The 20,645-nt window shown below is 58.7% G+C and overlaps 1 protein-coding gene and 1 pseudogene across 1 annotated transcript; one reads left to right on the top strand and one right to left on the bottom strand.

Annotated features, from left to right (window-relative positions):
- Positions 1-19: 19 nt before the first annotated feature.
- Positions 20-19,625, bottom strand: HSPA12B (heat shock protein family A (Hsp70) member 12B). The gene is made up of 13 exons (XM_045808340.2): positions 19,482-19,625; positions 13,932-13,991; positions 12,037-12,134; positions 10,916-11,040; positions 7,774-7,960; positions 7,341-7,445; positions 6,924-7,040; positions 4,777-4,951; positions 3,754-3,840; positions 3,207-3,311; positions 2,836-3,094; positions 2,232-2,335; positions 20-1,590 (listed from the first exon to the last, which is right to left on the bottom strand). The coding sequence occupies exons 2-13, from the start codon at positions 13,972-13,974 to the stop codon at positions 953-955; spliced, it is 2,043 nt and encodes a 680-aa protein (XP_045664296.2). The 5' UTR covers positions 13,975-13,991; positions 19,482-19,625; the 3' UTR covers positions 20-952.
- LOC148108052 (ubiquitin-like protein FUBI pseudogene) lies at positions 7,956-9,551 on the top strand (annotated as a pseudogene).
- Positions 19,626-20,645: the final 1,020 nt, after the last annotated feature.

The raw sequence follows: 20,645 nt of genomic DNA, 5'->3' as shown, positions 1-20,645 counted from the left end.
GGTACCAGCGGGCTATACCTTCACCTTAAGCATAAATGCTTTATTGTCACCTTAGGGTTCTCAGGAAGGTGGGGCAGTGGGCAGGGGATGTCCCAATGGCACATTGAGTTGATGGCAGAGCCCGGATCAGCCCTTAGTTCTCCTGTCTCCCGATAGCTCCCCAACCCCCACTGCCCTTTGGTGGCTGGGATAGGGTGCAAGTGGGTCATTCATGGTCTGCCCTTGGGCCTTCTCAGATGAATTATCTGTCCTGAAGGAAGGCCCCCCAGCAACTCCCCCCACATCCTAAGTGCCTGCATGCTGCATCCTCCTCTTTAGCCTGTTAATTGAGAAAGTTTAAAAACTAACAGTCATACTTGGATGGTCAGTACAACACCCGGGAAGGTCCTATACCCCTGTGCTACTTGTGCCAGCCTCCAGCCATTTTTCTGCACCATAGGGCTTCTCGGCCCAGTGCCCTGTGCTGGCTGAGCCTATTACTCCATGCACTGGGCCCTGCAGGCCCAAGCCCTGCACAGCCCCCGTCCTCCTGCTGCCCCTCCTGCAGCGGCCCTGCTCCGCCTCTCCCAGCTGCGTCCACCTCCCACCCCTCCACCCCCCCAACTCCCCAGTTCAGGCCAGGGCTTGGTATTTTGGTGCATTCTGCCTTCGGGGTCACGTGCCCCCCTCTGGGCGCACCGTCTCACAAACCTCTTCTGACTCCTTGATCTCAGCCCTTGGCAGGGCTCTTCAGCCTTCCAGTCCGCCGACCTGGGCCCAATTCCAAAGCGAGAGTCTGTCCCCACCCATCCTGCGACCTCATCTCCCCGGACAGGAGGGCGGGGGAAGAGGCGCTGACTTCAGAACCAGCGACTGACTGTCCACACGAGCTGGCGCCCCAGACCCTCCCGACCTCAAGAGGGCGGGGCCTGGCACGAAGGCGGGGCGGGGGGGCGCGGCTGGCATCGCGCCCTCAGTTGGAAAGAAAGTCGATGGCAGCGCGCACGGAGCGATTGGTGCTGACGTCGACGGCGGTGACCTTAATCTCGGTGTCGCCAAACTGCATGGCGGCGCGGATTTCGCGGCGGCCCGGGGACGCGCCGTCGGAGGGCTCCAGCTCGAGGCTGAGCGCGCCGCACTTGCGCACGCCCGGGTCGGTGATGAAGCGCGCGTCCTCGGCGGCGCAGCAGTACAGGTTGATGAGCACGCGCCGCTGGCCCGGCCGCGCCGGGCAGTAGCTGCGCCGCACCTCCTCGCCCAGGGCCACCGACTGCTCGGCGGCCACGAAGCGCTCGAAGACGTCGGTGCACCAGCGGCGGCCGTCGCGGACCAGCAGTTTCTCGGGCGGGTGGCACCCGGCCACGAAGCGGTTAAGCACGCCCACGCCGTAGGTGAGCGGAGAGCGGCGCACGCGCACCACGCCCGGCGCCTGCCCGAACAGCACAGCGCCCTTGAGGATGGTGAGGCCCACGTCGTGCGGGACCACCACGCGCAGGCCGCGGGCGCCCAGCGCGGTCTGCACCGCGTGCTGCAGCACAGCCGACTCGGCAAAGCCGCCCACCAGGAACAGCAGCTTCACGCCCTGCACCTCAGGCCGCGCCAGCAGCGCCTCTGCGGGAGGGGAGGGGAGGGGTGGGGGCGGGTGGGGAGAGGATGGAACGCGAGGTGAGAAGGAGCATTGGCTTCCGCCGCGGTGCGGCCACAGGCACCTCCCCTCCGCCATCCTGTACCCAGCTGGCAGCTAGAAGCTAGCTCTTTCACCCTAAAACAGTAGCCCGGTCCTGAGGAAGGAAAACACCGCGAGCTCTCATTGAGCGCTTCTGGCCGTCTTCACAGGCTCTGCTTCCCGACACTCTCCCCCCCCGCCCCTTTCCTCTCGCACCACAACGTGGAGGGCGAGATACGGAAATGCATTTGCATGTGCCAAGTGCCGCCTGCCGACTGTGTGCACATCTCTAGATATTCCAGCTCATTGAAATCCCCGGGATGACAGTTTTGGGAACCCAGTACTATCACCCCATTTTAGAAATAAGGAAACCGAGGCACCAGAGGTTCTTTCACAGCCAGAGGAGAGACTATACACATCATCCCTCCTAGTTCTTAATACGCTATGTCCTGCAGGTGTTTCAGACGATTCTGAGTCCCATTTCAGTGTATGGATGTGTGGAGGCTTCCAGGCACTAATGAGGGAGCACTCCTGCATCTGAGTGTGAATGTAGGGGTTAGTGGAGGACCCAAGCCCAGGCACTCACCTATGTGCTGGATGATCCCACTGACCGTGGGCTGAAAGAGCTCGTTCATGGCCTCGCAAGACATCCTGAGCATCCCCTGTGAGGACCACTTCACGAAGTTCACGCTGTTGGTGAAGGGGGCACAGGCTCATCCGTCGGGGTCCGGGGTTCTACCCCTGCTCCAGGCCAATGTGCCTGGGCGCTGACCGTATTGTGTGTTCTCCCAACCCCGCTCCCTCAGGGGCTTTAGCCGCCTGCCTGCTCCAGTTCCAGGCACGAAGTCCCAGGAGAGGAGCCTCCCTTTGTCTCTGGGCAGAAGAACCCAGGCACACTGGCTGGCACGGTGTGTGTGTGTGTGTATGCGTGTGTGTTGCTGCCGCGGTGCGGGAAGGAGAAAGATGTCGGCCCTTCCCCCCCGGGGCTCAAGATTCTTGCCCCAGTTCAGGCCGCAGATTCTAGCGGATTCTAACTGGGAAGCTCGTGCCCCTCTCCTGCTGTTGGCTGGCAAGAAGTGTGCATGGGGCAGGTGGGGCAGACTCCCACTGTCCTCTGGGGCTCACATCCTCCCTTGCAGGGGCTTTCCCCATCCGCCAACCCTGCTTGAGTCCGTGGTCCCCGGGCTCACCTGCTCCGGCGCAGGGCTGTCTCCACGTTGTGGCCTCGCTGTTTGCGGTAGAAGTCGATGAAGGAGAAAGGCAGCGAGATGTTGAGCGCCCCTGCGCGGTGCGGGCCTGCTGTGCGTTTGCGGGCCTCGAAGGCAATGGTCAGATCCACCCAGGCTGCCGGCCGTTGCCTTTTGAAGGTGGTGATGAAGTCCTCGCCGAAGATGCGGCCCAGCAGCTGCTCAAAGGCCAGGTCCACGCCCACCGCGCCATAGGGGCCGCCTGGGGTCGGGCAGGGGGTAAAGGGGGCGTCAGCGCAGACTCCGCCGCCAGGGGGCGATGGCGGGGCCCCGGCGCGCTGGGTACCAAGGGCGCTGCCCGGCTGGCTACTCACCAGATGCCTTGTAGAGCTCCTTGAGGGTGCCATGTGGCTGCTCCAGCTGGTGCACGGTCAGGTCCACCGTGCCTCCTCCGCAGTCTGCCACCACGTAGCGGTCTCCTACGGCGACGAGCGTGAGCACACACTCCTGGCCTGCTTTGCACCCTCAGCTCTGCTTCCCTTCCAGAATCACCCAGCCCCCAGCCCTGCCCCAGACCCGAGCCTTGCCTGCGGGGAGGATGGGGGTTGGAGTGGCTGTAAACGGCTCCAAGGGCTTGAACCTTAGGCCACCGGCTAGGGACGCGAGGTTTGAGGGGAAGTGCTTCTAGGACTCTGCAACTCCATCCGCGGAGAATCCCAATAAGTGGGAGTTAGGGGCGCGGCTGAGTGGGGTGGGGGTGCAGGTGACCGTGAGGAGACTTCCAGGTTAGGTGCAGCTGATGGAGGAGTAGGGACGGGGTTTCTAGGGTCTGGAGCCCACTTCGCGAATATTCCCTTGCCCCCTATCAGTATATGTTCCCCTCAGGACCCAAGAAACATCCCTCCGTCCCTCCTTCCCCACCTGCTTGCATCTCTGCCCACAGCTCCCCGACGCCAGACTCCACCAGGAAGGTGCGGCTGTGGCGGGACCGGCGCAGCTGCTCGCGGGCTGGGGGTCGAGGGACAGCAGGACAGTGGGATTAGGAGGTGCCTCAGCTACCATGCTTGACCCCCATCCTCTCACCAGCACCCTCCATGAGCATCTGGACCAGCCAGTTCTCCTGAAACTCTTGCTCTACTCCTAACTAGGAGAAGGCAATGCTGAACCTCAAAGGGTCCAGAAAAACCAGATGGGTTGAACTCAGGTGCTGTGACCAACAGCTGAGGGGAAGTCTTTCTGGCCACAGGACATTCCCTTAATGCAGGCCGGCTCATGGCAGTGCAAAAATGGGGTTAGGACAGTTTGGAGGACCTGTGTGTGGCCGGGGGAGGTGGTCCTGGGGGATCGGGGGAACCCGGGACTTGGGACCTCTTCTAGTCATGGGAGATGGCATCTGGGAGCGTGACTAATATTGACCACAGCTGTCCTGGAGCCCAGTCTCGGCACTGGAGCGTGAGCTTGGTAGTGGGAGCTCAGGGCTATTGTTGGGGGGGGGGGGAATGACAGCTGACGTACCAGGATGGGAGAGGTGGCTGATTCAGGGGCTGTTGAAGAGAAAACTCTTGAAGACCACCTTTGGCTTGGAGTGGGGGCTGACTTCCTCCTTTGTCAGTACCTGAGCACCTCCCCCTCGGGACAGGTTGTGTCCCCTCTCTTCAGATTCAGGACTGGGGCTGAGTCCTCCCCTCTCCTCAGACAATGATCACCTTAGGGCAAGGTGAAATCTCTGTCCTCAGACTGGGCTCCCCCAGGTCAGGGCTGTGCCTCCTCCCTCAGACTGAATTCCACCAGAGATGTTTCTGCCCTCTCAGATTGGGCTAGAGTTAGGGGTGGGGGTTGTCTCCTCTTCATGTCGGACATTGCTGAGCCTCTGGCCTCAGTGGCCCTCTGACCCTCCCAGGGCAAATGTCATACCCGTGGGCAGTGCCCCTGGGGTCAGCTCACCCTGCCGGAAGCTGGAATCGATGGAGCGACGCTCGCCCAGGCGTCCACTGCCTGGAGCCCGGCTGCTTAGGTCTAAGAGCTGGTGTAGACGCAGCTTGCGGCAGTAGACAGAGGCAGCCTCTGGCTCCAGGGCGATGAGTAGTTGTTCTGCATCCTCCCTGGACACCAGGCCAGCCTGGGAATAGGTGGTGGGCAGGGCCAGGGAGCTCCATGGGCCAAGTGTCACACCTAAGAGGGCACCTCTGGGCAGGCAGCCAGAGCCTGTGGGGCTCCCACCTCCTCTCCATCACACCCCACCCACGGAAGGCCTCTTAGGCTCCTCCATGGTACACCAATTTGGAGCTGCCTCACAGCTACCCGGTGACCAGCCTGGGGAGGGGCACGGCCATAGCCAAGAATACCATGAGATTGCCCAGCAGGAAGAGACCCTAGACAGTGAAAACACAGAGCACCTGGGATCTGCCCCTCCAAGCTGCCCAAGGGGGCCCAGGCTGCGGCAGGGTCCCCTTCCCAGGTGCAGGGCACCTTCCCAGGTGCAGGGCTAGCCAGCTGAGTACCGGCTGAGGGTGTTAGCCCAGACTCTAGCACAGTGTATGGGGGTGCAATGGCCAGACCACCGATTAGAGCAGATGGTGTGTGTGTGGGGGGGGTTCCCCTTTGGCTCACTGAACCCTTTTCCTTCACCAGGCTGGTGTCAGACAATAGCCACAGGCCTCCCCACTCCCAGGAGAACTTTGTTCCCCAAGAATCAGATATAGGCACCAAGAGACAATCAACAGTAAAATTCCAGGCACCAGGACAGGCCAGTTGGGGGGAGAAAAACACTTGGGATCTGTTACTTCCTGTATCAGGACAGGGATCCCTGTGGGAAGTACTTTATGGTTTTTTGGGATTCCCTGGATTCTGACCACGTGGGGGTTGGGCATGGGTGGGTATGGAGACTTCCTGCCCAGGGTCAGCCCTTCCTGAACTGGCAGCCAGGGAACAGTGTGGAAGGAAGCAGGGTGGATAAACTGGCAGGGGGCACGAGGGTGGGGGGGTGTTGATTCTGGCTGGGCACAGCCTTGCTTTCATCCTGGTCTCTGCAGGGGGGATGCCCACTACGTCAAGGTTCGCTCCTTCCAGTGACAAGTGTAGGCACCCACAGATCTGGCACGTGAGGCATGCCTTGCCCACAGGTGTATGGGGGTTGGGGGCTCTGGTATCTTCCAGGACGTACACCGGCAGGCCTTTTGGAGGTCCTAGGGTGTCCCCCAAGGTCCCAGGGGGAGGACCAAGCATGGAGTCTTGCTCTGGGAGGCTGTGCTCCCCTTCTTCCCCGCCCCATCTCACTGGAGGTGGGGGGACTTGAGTTGTGCAAGCCCCCCCCCCCATTCTCCAGACCTTTGGGCATCTCTTACAGTAGGAAGCCCAGCAAGCATTGGTCCAAATCACCTCCCTTCGTAGTTTCACAGCCCTGTTTCTCCTGCTCAAGAACTTACAGCGGTTGGGGCATGGTGGTGGTGGAGTGCCTCAAAATACTGGTGCTGGCCGAAGCGGATGTTCTTGGTGCCCTGCCCAGCTACTGTATTGGCGGCTCACTGGCTCTCAGCTGACCCTTTCTCTGGAGAACTGCCCTCAGCTGAATGCAAACCACCTCACTTGGAGAAGTTTCCCACACACTCCCCGGGAACCAGTGACAGGCTAATGTGGGTACACAAACAGCCAGCCGCCTTGCCTCACTGTGGTCAGCTGCCAGGTACAGTCCTTCCTCCGGTGCTCTCCATGGGACCAGGCTGAGGCTAGACTCCAGTTGAGACCACATTCCTGCTTGGCTCTTTCTCCTGTCCATCCCCCTCACTCTTTCTCCTGAGAGCCCTTCTTCAACACACCGCATGCACAAGGATCCCTATCTTGGGCTCCGCTTCTAGGAAACCTGATTTAAGACACCGGCTAAGCTGGCTGAGCTGTGCCTCTCATCCCTCCGCTCTCTGGTCCTGCAGGCTTGCACCCTCTCCTGGTGGCAACAACTCTCCAAAATGCCCAGCAGGGGAAGGTCAGAGGTCTTTACACAATGACTGGTCCCAAGGGTGGTGGGTAAAGGAGGGTCTGGGGCCTCCCTGGAGCCCTCCCGAGTGATGCCCCCGGCTCTGCCTGCCCGTCCTCACCAGGTAGGCAGCCTCACGCATGAACTGCTTGGCAGGCTGTTTCCAGATGGCGGGCACCGTCAACACCCAGCGCACTGTGTCCTTCTCTGGCAGCGATGGGCACTGCTCCCTCAGCTCCTGGAGCAGGAGGGGGCGGTGAAGGTTAGGCTGGCTTGGGGGGGGGGGGGGTGGTGTCTTCAGCCTTCTATGTATGGGAGCTGGAGGAGCTAATCAAGCCTCGGGAAGGACTTCCCAGCTGAGTTGGGAGAATTCCGAACACCTCCCTCCCCAACACCTGTATGTCCCATGCAGGTTCCCTCAGATGGGAAGGCAGGGGCTGGAGAAGAGTGATTTCTGACCCCTGACGGACAGGCTGAGAGGAGACGATGGCCCTGGGGGGGTCCCTGCCCAGTGGGCAGGGATAGGGCCGCAGCACACCTGAAGGGCATGCTCCTTGAAGAAGCGCAGGGCATGGGCGAACACCTCCAAGGCAGGCATTTTCTTTCCATTTACAGCCTCTAGCTGGGTCTTCAGGGTGAGGTCCTGGCAGGGACATAGGTAATTCTGCAGAAGGCCATAGCTCTGCCCCCACTTCCTGACGACCTCTCTCTGAAAATCACCCCATTTCCTGCTGCTTCCTCTCTGGAGTGTCCTCGCTAATCCCACGTTAGTTCTGTCCCCAGCCCCTCTCGTTAGCCCCGCCTCTCCTCTAATCCTCGCCTCACCCCCCCAGCCCCGCCTCCACTGACTTCCCAAGCTCCGCCCCCTCAGCTTCTCCGCACGTTTTACCTTCGCTCCGTGAGTCCCTCCCTTTCCACTCCGGGCCCCAACCCCCCCGGCTGGAGCGGCCCCCGGCCAGAATGTGCCTTACAGTGGCGCTGTGGATCTTCATCTTGAACTTCTCGAAGTAGAGCCAATCCCGCGCCTCCTCAGGGTCCAGATCGTGGTAGTAATCGCGGGCGGTGTAGCCGAAACTGTGAAAGGCGCCGTCCGGGGTCAAGAGCAGGCAGGTGGGGGTCTTCTGATGGGCCACTCCTGGGTCGCCGCCCTCCCATTTCCTGTGGAGGCACAGGGCTGTCAGCGTGGTGAGCGAAACCCTCCCTTCGTGGGGTTGGGTACCGGGCTCCACGATGCGCTGTGTAACCTTGGACAGGCCACCTAGTTTTCCTACATGTAACATGGAAATAGTAAGAGTACCTACCTCTCAGGGTTCTTAAATCTCCATAAATGCTGCTCGTGGGATCCTCCCTACCCGCGGGGCCACAGGACCCATCAGCACCCTCAGCTCCTGCTCCCCCCCCACGAGGTAAGCCTTCAGCCTTCGCCTGCCTGTGCTCTCAAGCAGCAGCAAGCCAGCATCCACCTGCCCGGGGCCGGGCCTCCTGATGGATCCCTAGAGGACCCAGCAGAGGCTCTCTCCCAGCCAGGCGGTTGGCCCTCCTCTAGGCTGCCTTCCACCACCAAGCTCCTTCAAAACATTGATCATTCCTATCTGCCATGTTGGCGGCTACACCTCGGTTAACTGCACCTCCAGCAGGACCCCAAAACCTAAACGAGATTCCAGATCTCCCCATCTGCAGGTGCCATCTGGATCTCCACCCAGCACTCTGTGTCTAGTTCATTGGCCTGGCAACTTCTTTCACCCCTTCCTCTGCCTTCTCTGATGCCCTGACCCCTCAAGGCCAAGCTTGTCCCTGCAGCCTTTAGGGGAAGGGACTGGGAATCCAGGCAGAAGGAACAGCATGTGCAAGAGTTCAGAGGTGTGAATGAGCCGGGAGAACCAGCTATAGGTTGGCTCAGTATGCAGCTGGAGAAAATGCAGGAATGTTAAAGTCAGCTAAGGAAGAGCACTGAATGCCATATCTGAATTCTGTCTTGATGGGTTTTAAGTAGAAGAATGAAGAGTCATAACCACATCTGCCATTAGCAAGGTCACGGGTCGATCTTTGTGGTGGCAGCCGTGGTGACTGCCATTGAGTTTGCTGGGACGCAGATGTTTGTTCACACACAGGAGCCACACACCCATGAGGTGACTGGCCAGGACATGGCAGCCTAGATCAAGGCTCACACAGACTTGCTGGAGGGCATCACTCCAAGGAGATCAAGTCCTGCTCCTGGCAGGCACACCCCTAGAAGACGGAGCTCCCAGGGCCAATGTGGGGTGGAGGCTCTGGAAGTAACCATCCGCATGCTTGGAGGTGAAGTCCTTGGTTCTCTGGGCCGTGCAGGACCAGAGCGCAGGGTAAGAGCGCAGACCCAAAGTACCAAACAGGAGAAAAAGAAGACAGGCCAGCCCAGCCAGTGGATGCAGAACTGGTGTTTGTTAATGCTGTGCCCACCTTTGGCAAGAAGAACGGCCCCAGTGCCCACTCTGAAGTCCTTTGTAATCCCAGCTTTCACTAATAAAGCCACTTAGCTAGTCAAAAAAAAAAAAAAAAAAAAAAGAGAGAGAGAGAGAGAGAGGAAGAAGAAAGAGAAAGAAAGGTCACTGGTCCCCAGGTGGCAACAGACTGGGTGGGGGGGATGGAGAAGGAAAACCAGAGAGGAGGATATCACTACCATCCAGATAAGAGAGGGTGGGGCTGAATTTAGGGGTGGTGGCCACAGAGAGAAGTGGCTGGTTGTCCCAGAGATATTAGGGAGATAGAAATGACAGGTCTTGGTGGCTAGGGGTGGGGAGGGTTAGGGAGGAAGCCAACATGTCCTCCAGTTACTTCCTGTGACTGTCCCCTCCTCAGGACAGAGGCAGCATTCTTTCTTGGTCCTCAGCCCGAGCACGGAGTCCAGCATGGTCTCAGTCGTGTGTGCTGGCGAGCGTGCCAGCTGGCATGCCCTGTGCTCCTAGAGGGCTGTAAGTACCCAGAGCCTTTGTGGCCTTATGCGGATGTGGATGGAGCAGAGAAGGGGGAAGGACAGTTCGTGCTCATGCAGCTCATGTCTCTTCTATCTTTGGGGAAGTGACCCTCATGGTTGTCTCTCCATCCACCCTGCCATCTACACTCCCAGACCCTGGGAAGCCCCTTGGCTCCCCCATCCCAATCTGGGTTGGAGCTTTGGGGTCTTCTAGAAGGGTCTTCCACCTACTGGCTGCAGCTTCACTAAGACACATTCAAAGGATCGGGGTCTTGAGGACTGGAGGGGAGTGTCAAACAAATGTATTGTTCAAATAAAGCTCGACTACCTCAGAATGGGCTTTTGTACGTCTCTTTCCCTAACGACTGTGTGACCTACTAACTCAGTGAACCCTCTGATCCTTCACGGCCGTGTCCTTGCCTGAGGTGTTCAACCCAGGAATCTGCCTGTCTACCGCACACAAATCCCAGCACAGGTTTTCAAGGAAGGATATTCACTGTACCACTTTTTGTAATAGTGAACAATTCGAGGGGAAGAAACCTCCTAAAACCATCACTAGAAAAATGGACGAATCATGACCCATCTGTACGGTAGGATACTACGCAACTATTAAAAGAAACTGTGGCTTCCATGGGAGCTGATATGAAAAATAGGCCTATCAATCAAGATGCATGCCCAGAGCCCAAGGGACCCAGGCGGCTGCCTTGTTTTTGTTGTTGGCTTGGTTCCTTTTTCTTTTTCCTTTTTAAAGAAAAAATAAAGCAGGTGGATTTGGAAGGAAGGAAGGAAGGAAGGAAGGAAGGAAGGAAGGAAGGAAGGAAGGAAGAAAGAGAAAGAAAGAAAGAAAGAAAGAAAGAAAGAAAGAAAGAAAGAAAGAAAGAAAGAAAGAAAGAAAAGTAAAGAAAAAAGAAAAGAAAAGATATTGTGGCTTTATGTGTGGACACGAAACAACAAAATAACGTTGAAAGTTTAAAGTAAGGCAAGTTGTATGATATCCCACTTCATTTAAAAAGCACACATATGTGCATATATGCGTGTGCGTTAGGGATGGAGGGAGCTCTGGCTAGACTCCATGTGTCCTCAGTGACAGTCCTTCTGAGACCAGGCCCATCGCAGGGAGTGAGGACCCCCGCCCCCGCCCCCAGCCCAGCCCCCCTCACCTCATCATGTGGATGGCTTCAGGATCACTGGCAAAGCTGAAGGCGTAGCCGCTGGAGGTCGTGCCAAAGTCGATGGCCACCACGACGGAGAAGGGGGCGTGCTGGGGGGCCCGGGCCTCGGGCTTCTGTGAGGGCAAGACCCAGAGGTAGGCAGCAGCCCAGGGGTGCATGCCGGAGCCCCTCCTCTCCTCTGGCTGTGGTCCAGGCTGGCCCTGCCTCCAGTCACCTGCCCGGGCTCCCCTCCCCTCCCAGGCTCCAGGCTGAGCCCCCGCGCTGCCAACTACTTGGAATCCCAAGGCCTCTCGGGACGCCCTCTGCAGCGCTGGGCTTAAGCTCCTGCTTTCCTCTTTGGGTTCTCTGCCTGCCTTCCGCCTGGCCAGCCTGAGCCCCACCCCCATCTCACAGCTCTTCGGGCAGCTTCAGTAACCCATGGACCTGTGTATATTTGACCCCCCAGATGTTTGCGGCCACAGCGAGACAACCGGACTCTGTCCATTTAATGGCAGAGGAGAAAGGCCTGTGCACAGGCCCACAGTGGTTCCTTCCTTCTCCCAGACCAGGCCTGGCTCCCTGAGAACAAGGGGATCCCCAGGCTGGCTCACTAGGGTGAGGCCATCCTGGGTGGGGTGACCCGGGGAATTTGAGGGAGGGTTATATCCTGGATACTTCAAGCTAGTAGTTTCCAAACTAATTTTTTGGCAATGTGTCTTGTCTTCCCCAGATAAAACTTGTACTGAGGGAGGGTTGCGGTCGACAGGAGGGGGAGCAACTCTGGGAGGCCCAGTGCTCTGAGGACCTGAAGTAACTACGTGCTTAGAAGTCTCCCGGCCCTGGGCAGGCTCTGGCCCCTGGATGGCACCCTGCAGCGGGACTGTTTGGGTGTTAGTTACGTGGGGCTCACCTGAGTAGAATTGTTACCCCTACAGTCCAAGGTCACCTGAGGCGAACTCTTCTAGGGGAGACTTGACTGGAGCGTGCAGGGATGAGAGGCATGGCACCACCCCCAGCCCAGCCCAGCCCAGCCTGGGCCCTGCCAGACACCAGGCCTTGTTCTCTGGAGCACGACCCCTCTCCGTAGCACCCAGGCCACCCACCCCCAGGATCCCTGCTCCCGGGCTTACTGGAGACTGCGAGGGTGTGAGTGGGGCAATGCCACAGCTTTCCTGGGTCCTTGGGGAGCCGGGCGGGCTGGGCACGGGGGACCGCTCGGGGCTCGAGCCTGCAAAGAGAGGGCTAGTCACTCTGGCACAATCAGGGTAGGGGCCGGTGGCCGGGCACTGGGAGGTTCTCCATCAGTCCTCGCTGGGCTGAGGCAAGGGGGCCCCCTGCTGGGGAAGGGGGATGAGTGGGGGAGGGGAGGAAGGACCAGACTGAGGCAGGTGCAGACTAAGGGCTTGTTATCAGTTCGAGATGACCTACCCCTGAAGGGTGACCCATGCCTCACTTGGTGACTCTTCATCTCCCCCAGCCTCCCTCAGACACAGCAAGGGAGGGGAGAGACAGAGAAGAATTGTGGGGGATGGGGGAGACTGAGTCCAGAGACCGAAGGGCAGGAGAGATGGGGTGGGTGGGCTCCTGGGGCAGAGGTGAGGGTGGAGGGTAGAGAAACCAGGAAAGGTGGGGAACTGCAGACGGAACTGAGCAGAAGGTGGGGCTGCTCCCCTCCCCAGTAGAGTTTGGCCGCATGGTTCTAATCAGGACCCGAAGGACCCACCCTCCCTCGTTCCCTCCACTAAGGGCCAAGGATAGGCCCAGCTGGCTGCCTGGTGAGGATCGAGAAGGGGAACAGCACTTCCCCCGGCCCAGGCCTGAGCTGGGGGGTGTCCACAGCACTAGGAAGTTGGACTCTGAGCCTCCCTTCCCCATGACACACAGAAACCTGGAGCCAGCATTTGGGGGCAGGAGGCCCCACTGGAACCCTCTCGAAGGCCCAGGACTGAGCTGGACCTTTGCTGGGAGGAAGTGGAGCAGCTCCAGAGGCAGCCCAAAGCCAGGCGTGGAGGATCAGGCAGCTGAAAGGCCTGCCTGGCTGGACATCGCCTAGGGGTGGGCTGCTGGCTATTACCACACTGGGCTTGGCTAAGGCCCCTGCCAGGGGTACTGGGGCTGCCCTGAGATTCAGGTGTGGAGACAGGGAGGCTGGCCCGGGAGGCTAATGGGGTCTGGTGTGAAGACCCGCAGACATGTCGAACTGGTCTGGCTGGCTTTAGGCTGAGCCAGTGTTCCTGCAGCCGCTGTCCTGCCACGTGCCCTGACAGGTCCCAGCTCTCCCTGGCCTTGGGGTACCCCGGGAACATATGTGAGGCACGAGGGGGACTCGAGGAAGTGCCTGGACGGGGCCAGAATCTGTCTTGAGGTGCTGGAGGGGCAGGGGAGGGCAGTCACTCTCCCAGGGCTCCTTTTTCTAGGCGGCCGGTCCAGGCTCAGGCCCTACCACCAGCTCCAGCCTGAGGGCCCGAGTTGCTGTGGCTTGAGCCTGGGAAGGGAGGCAGGAAGGAAGGCCCAGCCCACCAGGTCTTTGTTAATGGACTTCCTGAGGAGTGTCCCTCCTGCCTCCTGGCCTCCCACCCCTGCAGAGAACCCAGAGCCTGCTCCCAGACGAGGCCACAGGCAGACGCGGGTGTAGACATGCAGAACTCTGTGCGTGCAGACCCACCTGCCAATATATACACTCTCACACAAGGCCCTGTGCACAGAGCCCTGCCCCCGTACACAAACACACACACACACACACACACACACACTCATACACTCATACTAGGTCCCGCGTCCACAGACCCTGCTCAAGGCATGCACACGCATACAGTCCTGGGCACACAGACCCCACTGTGCGCACACACACTCACACACACACACCCACATACACAGTCCTGTGTGTACCACCCCTCCCTGCACAGACACACTCGCTCCGCAACCTCTTCTGGGAGAGGCTCCCATGTGCAGACTGGGGGTGGGTCACGGTGCCACGGTGAGGGGGGGTGGTAGGTCAGGGCCAAGGTTGGGGGGAGAGTCTTACCGATGTACAGCCCCTGCAGGCCCATGTCCGGGACAGCCAGCATCCTTGCAAGCCCTGTGACTGTGAGCAGGAACAGACAAACAGAATAACATTCATTTGGTCCTTTGTTTCCTCCCTGAATGCTTATTTATTTTATTTGTTTACTTTTGGCTGGAGTCCTTTGAAGCGAATCCCAGGCATCACGTTGTTTCACCTGTAAATTCTTCAGTGCGTCTCTCCACCAGATAAAGACTTTAAAAACATCGTCACAACACCAGCCTTATGTGCGACAATGTTAACGGTAAATCCTCAGTCCCACAGTCCCCGGTGTCTCATAAACATGTTAACAGTGGCTTTGTTGGAATCAGGATGCTCCTCAGTGTTTTCAAGCGTCCACTCCGTGCCAGGTGCTAGAGGACATCAGCGACCCAGAGAGACACTGCTCCTACCCCAGAGGCCCACAGCCTGGTGGGGAAACTGATTATAGTCAGATAATCACCCAAGTGAATTTGAGATTAGAAACAATGCTGTCAAGGTCACAGCTGGATACAAACCAGGCAGAAAGGCTTGGTCAGGCTGGAGAGAGGCTGGGCTGGGCTGGTCCTGTAGGCAGGCCCCTGGGGACCCTATTTTATTTTGTTTTTTTATTTTTGAAGATTTTATTTATTTATTTGAGAGAGAGAAAGAGAGAATGAGCGCACGTGCACGAGCGCAGGGGGAAGGGGCAGAGGGAGAGGGAGAAAGCAGACTCCCCGCTGAGCAGGGAGCCAGACATGGGGCTCGATCTCAGGACCCTGAGATCATGACCTGAGCCGAAGGCAGACGACTGAGCCATCCAGGTGCCCTCTTGGAGACACTATTTTAGATTCGGTTTTATATGAAGGGCAAGAGTGATCTGGAAAGGTTTGAAGTAGCAGAGCACAGGTGGGGGCATGACTCACCCTGCATTTTAGAAAGCCCCCCCCCCCCAGCTGTATGGACGGTGCAGATTCCAGCAGGCAGCAGGGGAGCAGAAGCCCTATCAGGGCTCCAGGCAACAGGATGGTGGTGGCTGTGTGTCTTGAGACAGTAGTGGAGTTCTGAAGTTAGAGGTTAAAACCCACAGGGCTGACAGAAGATGGCCGGATTGGATATGGGGGCTTAGGAAGAAGAAGTCAAGGGTGACCTTGACGGATTCGAGCGAGGAGGTGGACGCCGAGGTGGACACGAGAAGGTGGGGCTGGCAGGGGCAAGGGGCAGAGTTCTGGGTGCAGTTTTGCAACTGCCGAGAGATCAGACCGAGGAGCCAGATGATGTATGACGCAGAGGTCAGAGAGAAAGGGGAGGTGGAGAGGCACATCTGGGAGTCACGGGAGGCCTGGTGGCGAGTAGTGGGGGAAGAGAAGGGCGCACCGGCGCAGAAAGGCTGGCTGGAGGAAGGGGGGCTACCGGAGGAGACTGGATGCCTGCTATGGTTCGGGAAGATCTCAGATCTAAGAGATACGCACGAAGCTAGATGCCTTTCGAGGTTATTTGATGAGCCTCAAAGCACCTGTTTTAATGGTCCAGGGCCAGCATTTCGGCAGAACGATGGAGGTGGGGTAGAAGTCAAGGGAGCCTAGGCACTAGCAAGCAGAGGGGAGGAGAATGCAGCAAGCACTTCCAAGAAGCTTGGCTGAGATCAGGGGCCGGTGTGAGGGCAGTAGCTGGGGGAACAGAAAGCTTGAGGAGGGGAGGGTGAGTTTTCATTTTCTTCCCTAAGATGGGAGGAACCTGAGTTTGTGTCTGTGAAGTCCCAGGGGCCGGGCTAGAGGCTGAAGTTGTCAGAAATGCAAAACCTCAGGCCCCGCCCAAGAACTACTGAGTCAGAACTTGCATTTTTACAAGACCCCAGGTCGTTCTGTGCACATTCAAGTTTGAGAGGTACCACTAGACGTGTCCCTGGGCCAGTCACCACCAATGCTACTGTCCTCAGCTGTGGTCCTGGCAGCCCCCCCCCCCAAACAAAGGTAAGGCTGCTCAGAGCCCACTCCCTCTCCATAGCCAGGGGCCCGTTCAGGAGGTTTTGCTAACAGAACACAGGCAGACCTCACACGCAAGCACACACATGTACACACTCTTGCTCACACACGGTTGACACAGCCCAGCCCCAGCATGGACGGACACTCAGACATGTCCAGAATATTCGCCTATAGCCAGCATTCTAGAAATTTCCAGACACATGCAATCCTGCTGTCAGCAGAGGCGCACCGTTGGGTACCCAGGAATGAGATCATGGGGAAGGCAGGGGCTGCTTGCGGGCACTCAGAGCAGCAGGATGGTGCTAAGAAAAGGGAAAGCTAATAGCGGGTGTGAGTATGGGCCTTGAGAGCCAGGACAGGGGCTCAGCTCAGGGGTAGGGGGTGGTGTGCGGGAGGTGGTTCTCCCCAGGCCCAAGAGCTGATTCTGCAACTCTTCCCAACTCTGCGCTCCCTGACAGCACGTGGGCAACTTGAAAACAGCCATGACGGAAAGCATTTACACCACAGAAATTGGCAAGCACTGTAAATCGGGTTTTTCTCTCTCTGAGAGAGTTGATGGCAAAACATTAACTAGTGCACCCCTGACCAAGGCCACAAGGGAGAAGCCCTATGTGTACATTATTTCGAGTCTTCAGCAAACACTGAGCATTTCTTTGTGGCAGGCTCTGTGCTAAGTGGTTGAATGAATTAATGGCTTTTCTTGACCAATGTTATTGTGTTTGGAGGAGAAGCAATCTAGAACCACCGGGAATAAAAAACTCCTGAGTCATTGCTCTAAGCTGGATTCCATGTCCACACCGTGTAGCCTACTGTCCTCCCAGCTCTCTGAAACTGCTCCAGGTATCTCCCATCCCTGGTTATGTGGCCACAGACTGCCCCTACTCTGGGGTCTCAGGGCCAGCAAGGGCCTATTACGGCACCTGGCCAGAGTGCATCATGTCACCTCTCTGTCCTTCAGTGTCTTTCCTGGAAAATCGGTCACAGAGGGAGCTTGTTAAGACTGACAAGTTCAGGGGCGCCTGGGTGGCTCAGTCGGTTAAGTGTCTGCCTTCGGCTCAAGTTATGATCCCGGGGTCCTGGGATCGAGTCCTGCATTGGCTCCCTGCTCAGCAGAGAGCCTGCTTCTCCCTCTCCCTCTGCTGTTCCCCCTGCTTGTGCGCATGCACGCGCTCGCTCTCTCTCTGTCAAATAAATAAATAAAATCTTAAAAAAAAAAGACTGACAAGTCTGGGTCAAGAAGGTGGGTGATAAAGGCAGGACTCTGACAGATGTGAGCAGTTGTTCTTTTCCTCATAGTGTGGATTCTGAATTTTCTCTTGTTATAAGTTTTTGGTCTTCTTTTTTTTTTTATTTTAAGATTTTATTTATTTATTTGAGAGTGAGAGAGAACACGAGCGGGAGGAGGGGGGCAGGGAGAGGGAGAAGCGGGAGAAGCAGGCTCACTGAGCAGCGAACCCGACACAGGGCTCGATCCCAGGACCCTGGGAATCGTGACCCACACCAAAGGCAGACACTTAACCGACTGAGCCACCGAGGCACTCCAGAAGTTTTTGATCTTATTGAGACGTTTATTTTAATCATTCTGAGTTCTTTAGGGAGGGAGGGAGGACTTGAATCAATCTGTGTTAAAGAAGGAGGATCCTGATGATTCCCTGAGAGATGGAGGCAGAAGGGGGTAGTGGCCTCATATGTTTTGGGACATCCCCCACCATGCACACACACCCAGAAACATTTAGGGAGAACGCTAATCATGAGGCTCAGGACAACACTGTTCCCCAAAGCTACCACTGGGCAGTATCCACAGCTGCAAACGGGTCAAAGTAGACCCCGCCCAGGGCCCCACTAATTTCAGACTGGTGATGCTTATGGGTTTGAGCATAACTGGGTGGGGCAGCTTGATTTACACAGAAAGTAACTTCATTTCCTGGCGACAAGCACAGGCTAAACTCTGGCCCCAGACTGACCCCTACCCTACTCACAGACAGACCCTTAACCCCCCCCTGGACTGACCCCTAGCCTTTGGCTTCATACTGATTTCTCATCTTCAGCTTCCCATTGACCCCTGGCCCTGACTTCGACCCAATAGGTATGACCTATCAGTCACGAGGGGGCCAGGACAGGGTGTGGCTGAGTCCAAGGACTCGAAACCAGAGACTCCCATTCCAGAGTGCTTCCCAGACTCACAAAAGCCTAGGACTTCTGGCCTGATGGAGAACATTTTCCAAGAATCTCTTCCCAGGGAGGGGACGTTAAGGCTGGATACTTAAGCCCCCAAAGAGCACTGAGGGTGTGTGATGTTGCTGGATTTCGGGGGTCCACACATACCTGTCCTCTGCCCATGAGGACAAAGAGCCCACCCAGATCATCACAGTACCCTTTTCTCCCCTGCACGCTTCCTTCCCCTGGACCCTGCCTCTCGCATCCACTGTTCTCTGCTCAACGTCCTGCCAGCTCTTCAGCGGAATAGGACCCTGTCAGCAGGCAGGGAGGCCACAGGCATTTCTCCCAAGCCACAGACTGGACCAACCAGGGCCAAGGGGCAGAGGAGAAATGGCACCCAGAGGGCTGCCTCAGTCTGTCTCTGGAGAGGAACCCTTAAGGAGAGGGACCCCTAGGAGGCTGTGGGGTAGGGGGGCTGCCTCCTCCTGTGCTGGGGCAGGGGGAGACATAAATGGCCTCCCATGGCCCCTCCCTGTCCTCAGCTTTTCTTTCCATACATCCTGCCCCACCCCCGTTGGGTCCTCATCATTGGCGCAGCCAGTTCACAAACAACCTCAGTCCCGCAGAGCCCGGGGCCTGAAGCCCCTCCCATCCTCTGCCCACCAGTCCCCCATCACCTCCCTTACCTTCTGGGGCTCCGGCTGCTCTTGCTCTCACAGGGAGGCCATATTTTAGAGCTCACTCCCTCCCAGTCTGTCTGCCCCACACAAGCTTGCTCTACAGACTGGCTCCCCTGCCCCTACAGGGAGCCCAGACCCCTCGCCACCTGGGCCCCTGAGCCGGCTGCACGGTAGGAAACCAGAGGTCCCCGGGCAGGAGGCCTGCCCAGACTCTGGAACTGTAGCATACTGGCCATTCTGCCCCCTTTCGAATTCCCAGACCATAGGCCCTAGGAACCCCCTCTCCCCCCACCAGGTGACCCCCCAACACACACACACACACACACACACACACACACACACACACACACACACACACTCAGCCCCCAGGTCTCTACGTCTGGTATAGGCATTGTGTCCTCCACAAACTGGCTTACTGGAGCAGACCCCCGCCCCACTCCAGCCCCCGAGCCCCACCCCTACCGCGGCACTGGGGTCTCCTCAGCCCCCCACCCTCCGATGAGCCGGTGTGGGGTCCCGAAGCCCGGGTGGGAGCCCACGGTCGCCGCTCCAACTGCGTTTCTGAACCCGCAGCCCCACTGGCGAGAACCGCTTGCAGGATCTGCCCCCAGTTCTGCCTCCCAGGGTTAGGAAGTCTTTGGGGGGCGGTCTCAGCCGACAGCCGGGGACCGACAGGATGGCACACCTTGCCACCTTTCTCCTCTCTGGGAGTCCCCCCGGCCAGAACTCACCTCCGCCCTCCCGACAGCTCGACCTCCGTCCAGCCGCCTCGATCCCGGGCCAGCAGCCCGTGGCCGTGCCCCGCCGCGGCGGCCGCAGCCCTCGACGTGCGCCCGGCCCGCGCCTCCGGCTCGCCCCGCGCCGCCCACCCCGCCCGCCGCCCCCTCCTCCTCCTCCTCCCCCTCATCCCCCTCCCCCTCCCCCAGGCCGGATGGCCGCGCGCTCCCGGCCCAGATGTGCGAGGCCCGGGCGGGGCCTGCCTGCGCGGGCCTCTCCGAGGGGCCCACCCCGGCCCCGCGTCCCGGCCCCTCCCTGCGCCCCTCCAGCGCCCCGCCGCCGCGCCTCCCCCCTCCGCCCCGCCCGCAGCCCCGGGGGTGGGAGGGAAGGGTGAGGAGGGGAGGTGGAGGGAGAGAAGAGGAATTCCAGACCCCTTGTCGGCCTCCTGCAGCCGCCGGCGGCGGAGGGGCTCTTCCTCCCCGCCCCAAAGGGCCCACCTCGAGGGGCTCAGCTCAGGCCAGCCCAAGTCCAGAGCCTAGCCGCTGGTGAGGGAAGGCCCTGGCCCAGACCCCTCCTGTCCCCTGGCCCAGACTCCTTACAGTCCCCAGTTCATCCCACTCTCCACCCCCCACCCAGCCCTAGCCAGGTCTCCAAGGGTCAGACAGAAAAGGCCTAATTGAAGGTGAGGTCAGCCCCTTGGGCCCCAGGCTGGGGTCTAGCTATGTTCCTGATGAAGCTTGGGGCATCGAGGAAGGATTCTCACAGGCTGGGGCCCCATTCCTGGCAGGGGGCTCACTGGGAACTCACCCGGCCGCCTCAAAGAGCACTCAGCCCCTTTCCTTGGAGAGCTCACAGCCTTCCTATCCTAACGGCCCTCTGGGGGATGCGAGGACATGGCTCCAAACAGGGGTTTGCCAGATGGAGACCCCTTTCTGCTAGGCCCCTCTAAGGCAGCTAACTTAGTTTGCCCTCCACCACCTCCTGGTTCAGGAGGGCCTGGGCCAGGTCCCTTTGCCTCTGCCCAGTGTGCCCCCATGAGGACTCACGCTGGGCACAGGTGGGATGGGGACAAAAGGCTGCTTCTCAGCCAGGTCTCTCTGCAGGAGGGGGGCTGGCTTCCTGTCTGGTCTGCAGCCCCCTCCCAGACAAGGGCCCCACAGTTCTTTGGGCATCACAGT

Source organism: Ursus americanus, chromosome 22 (genome assembly GCF_024610735.1).
Source record: "Ursus americanus isolate L20-20 chromosome 22, mUrsAme1.1.p, whole genome shotgun sequence".
Classification (NCBI taxonomy): Eukaryota; Metazoa; Chordata; class Mammalia; order Carnivora; family Ursidae; genus Ursus; species Ursus americanus.
The sequence above is the reverse complement of the archived record's forward strand: the minus strand, read 5'-3'. Positions and strand labels throughout refer to the sequence as shown.

Coding starts and splice junctions, on each gene's coding strand:
- HSPA12B (XM_045808340.2), bottom strand. CDS start 13,974: ATGCTGGCTGTCCCGGACATGGGCCTGCAGGGGCTGTACATCG. Junction 7,961..10,915: donor GAAGCCATCCACATGATGAG/GTGAGGGGGGCT, acceptor GTGCCTCCACAG/GAAATGGGAGGGCGGCGACC. Junction 3,095..3,206: donor GGAGCTCTACAAGGCATCTG/GTGAGTAGCCAG, acceptor GCCCGACCCCAG/GCGGCCCCTATGGCGCGGTG.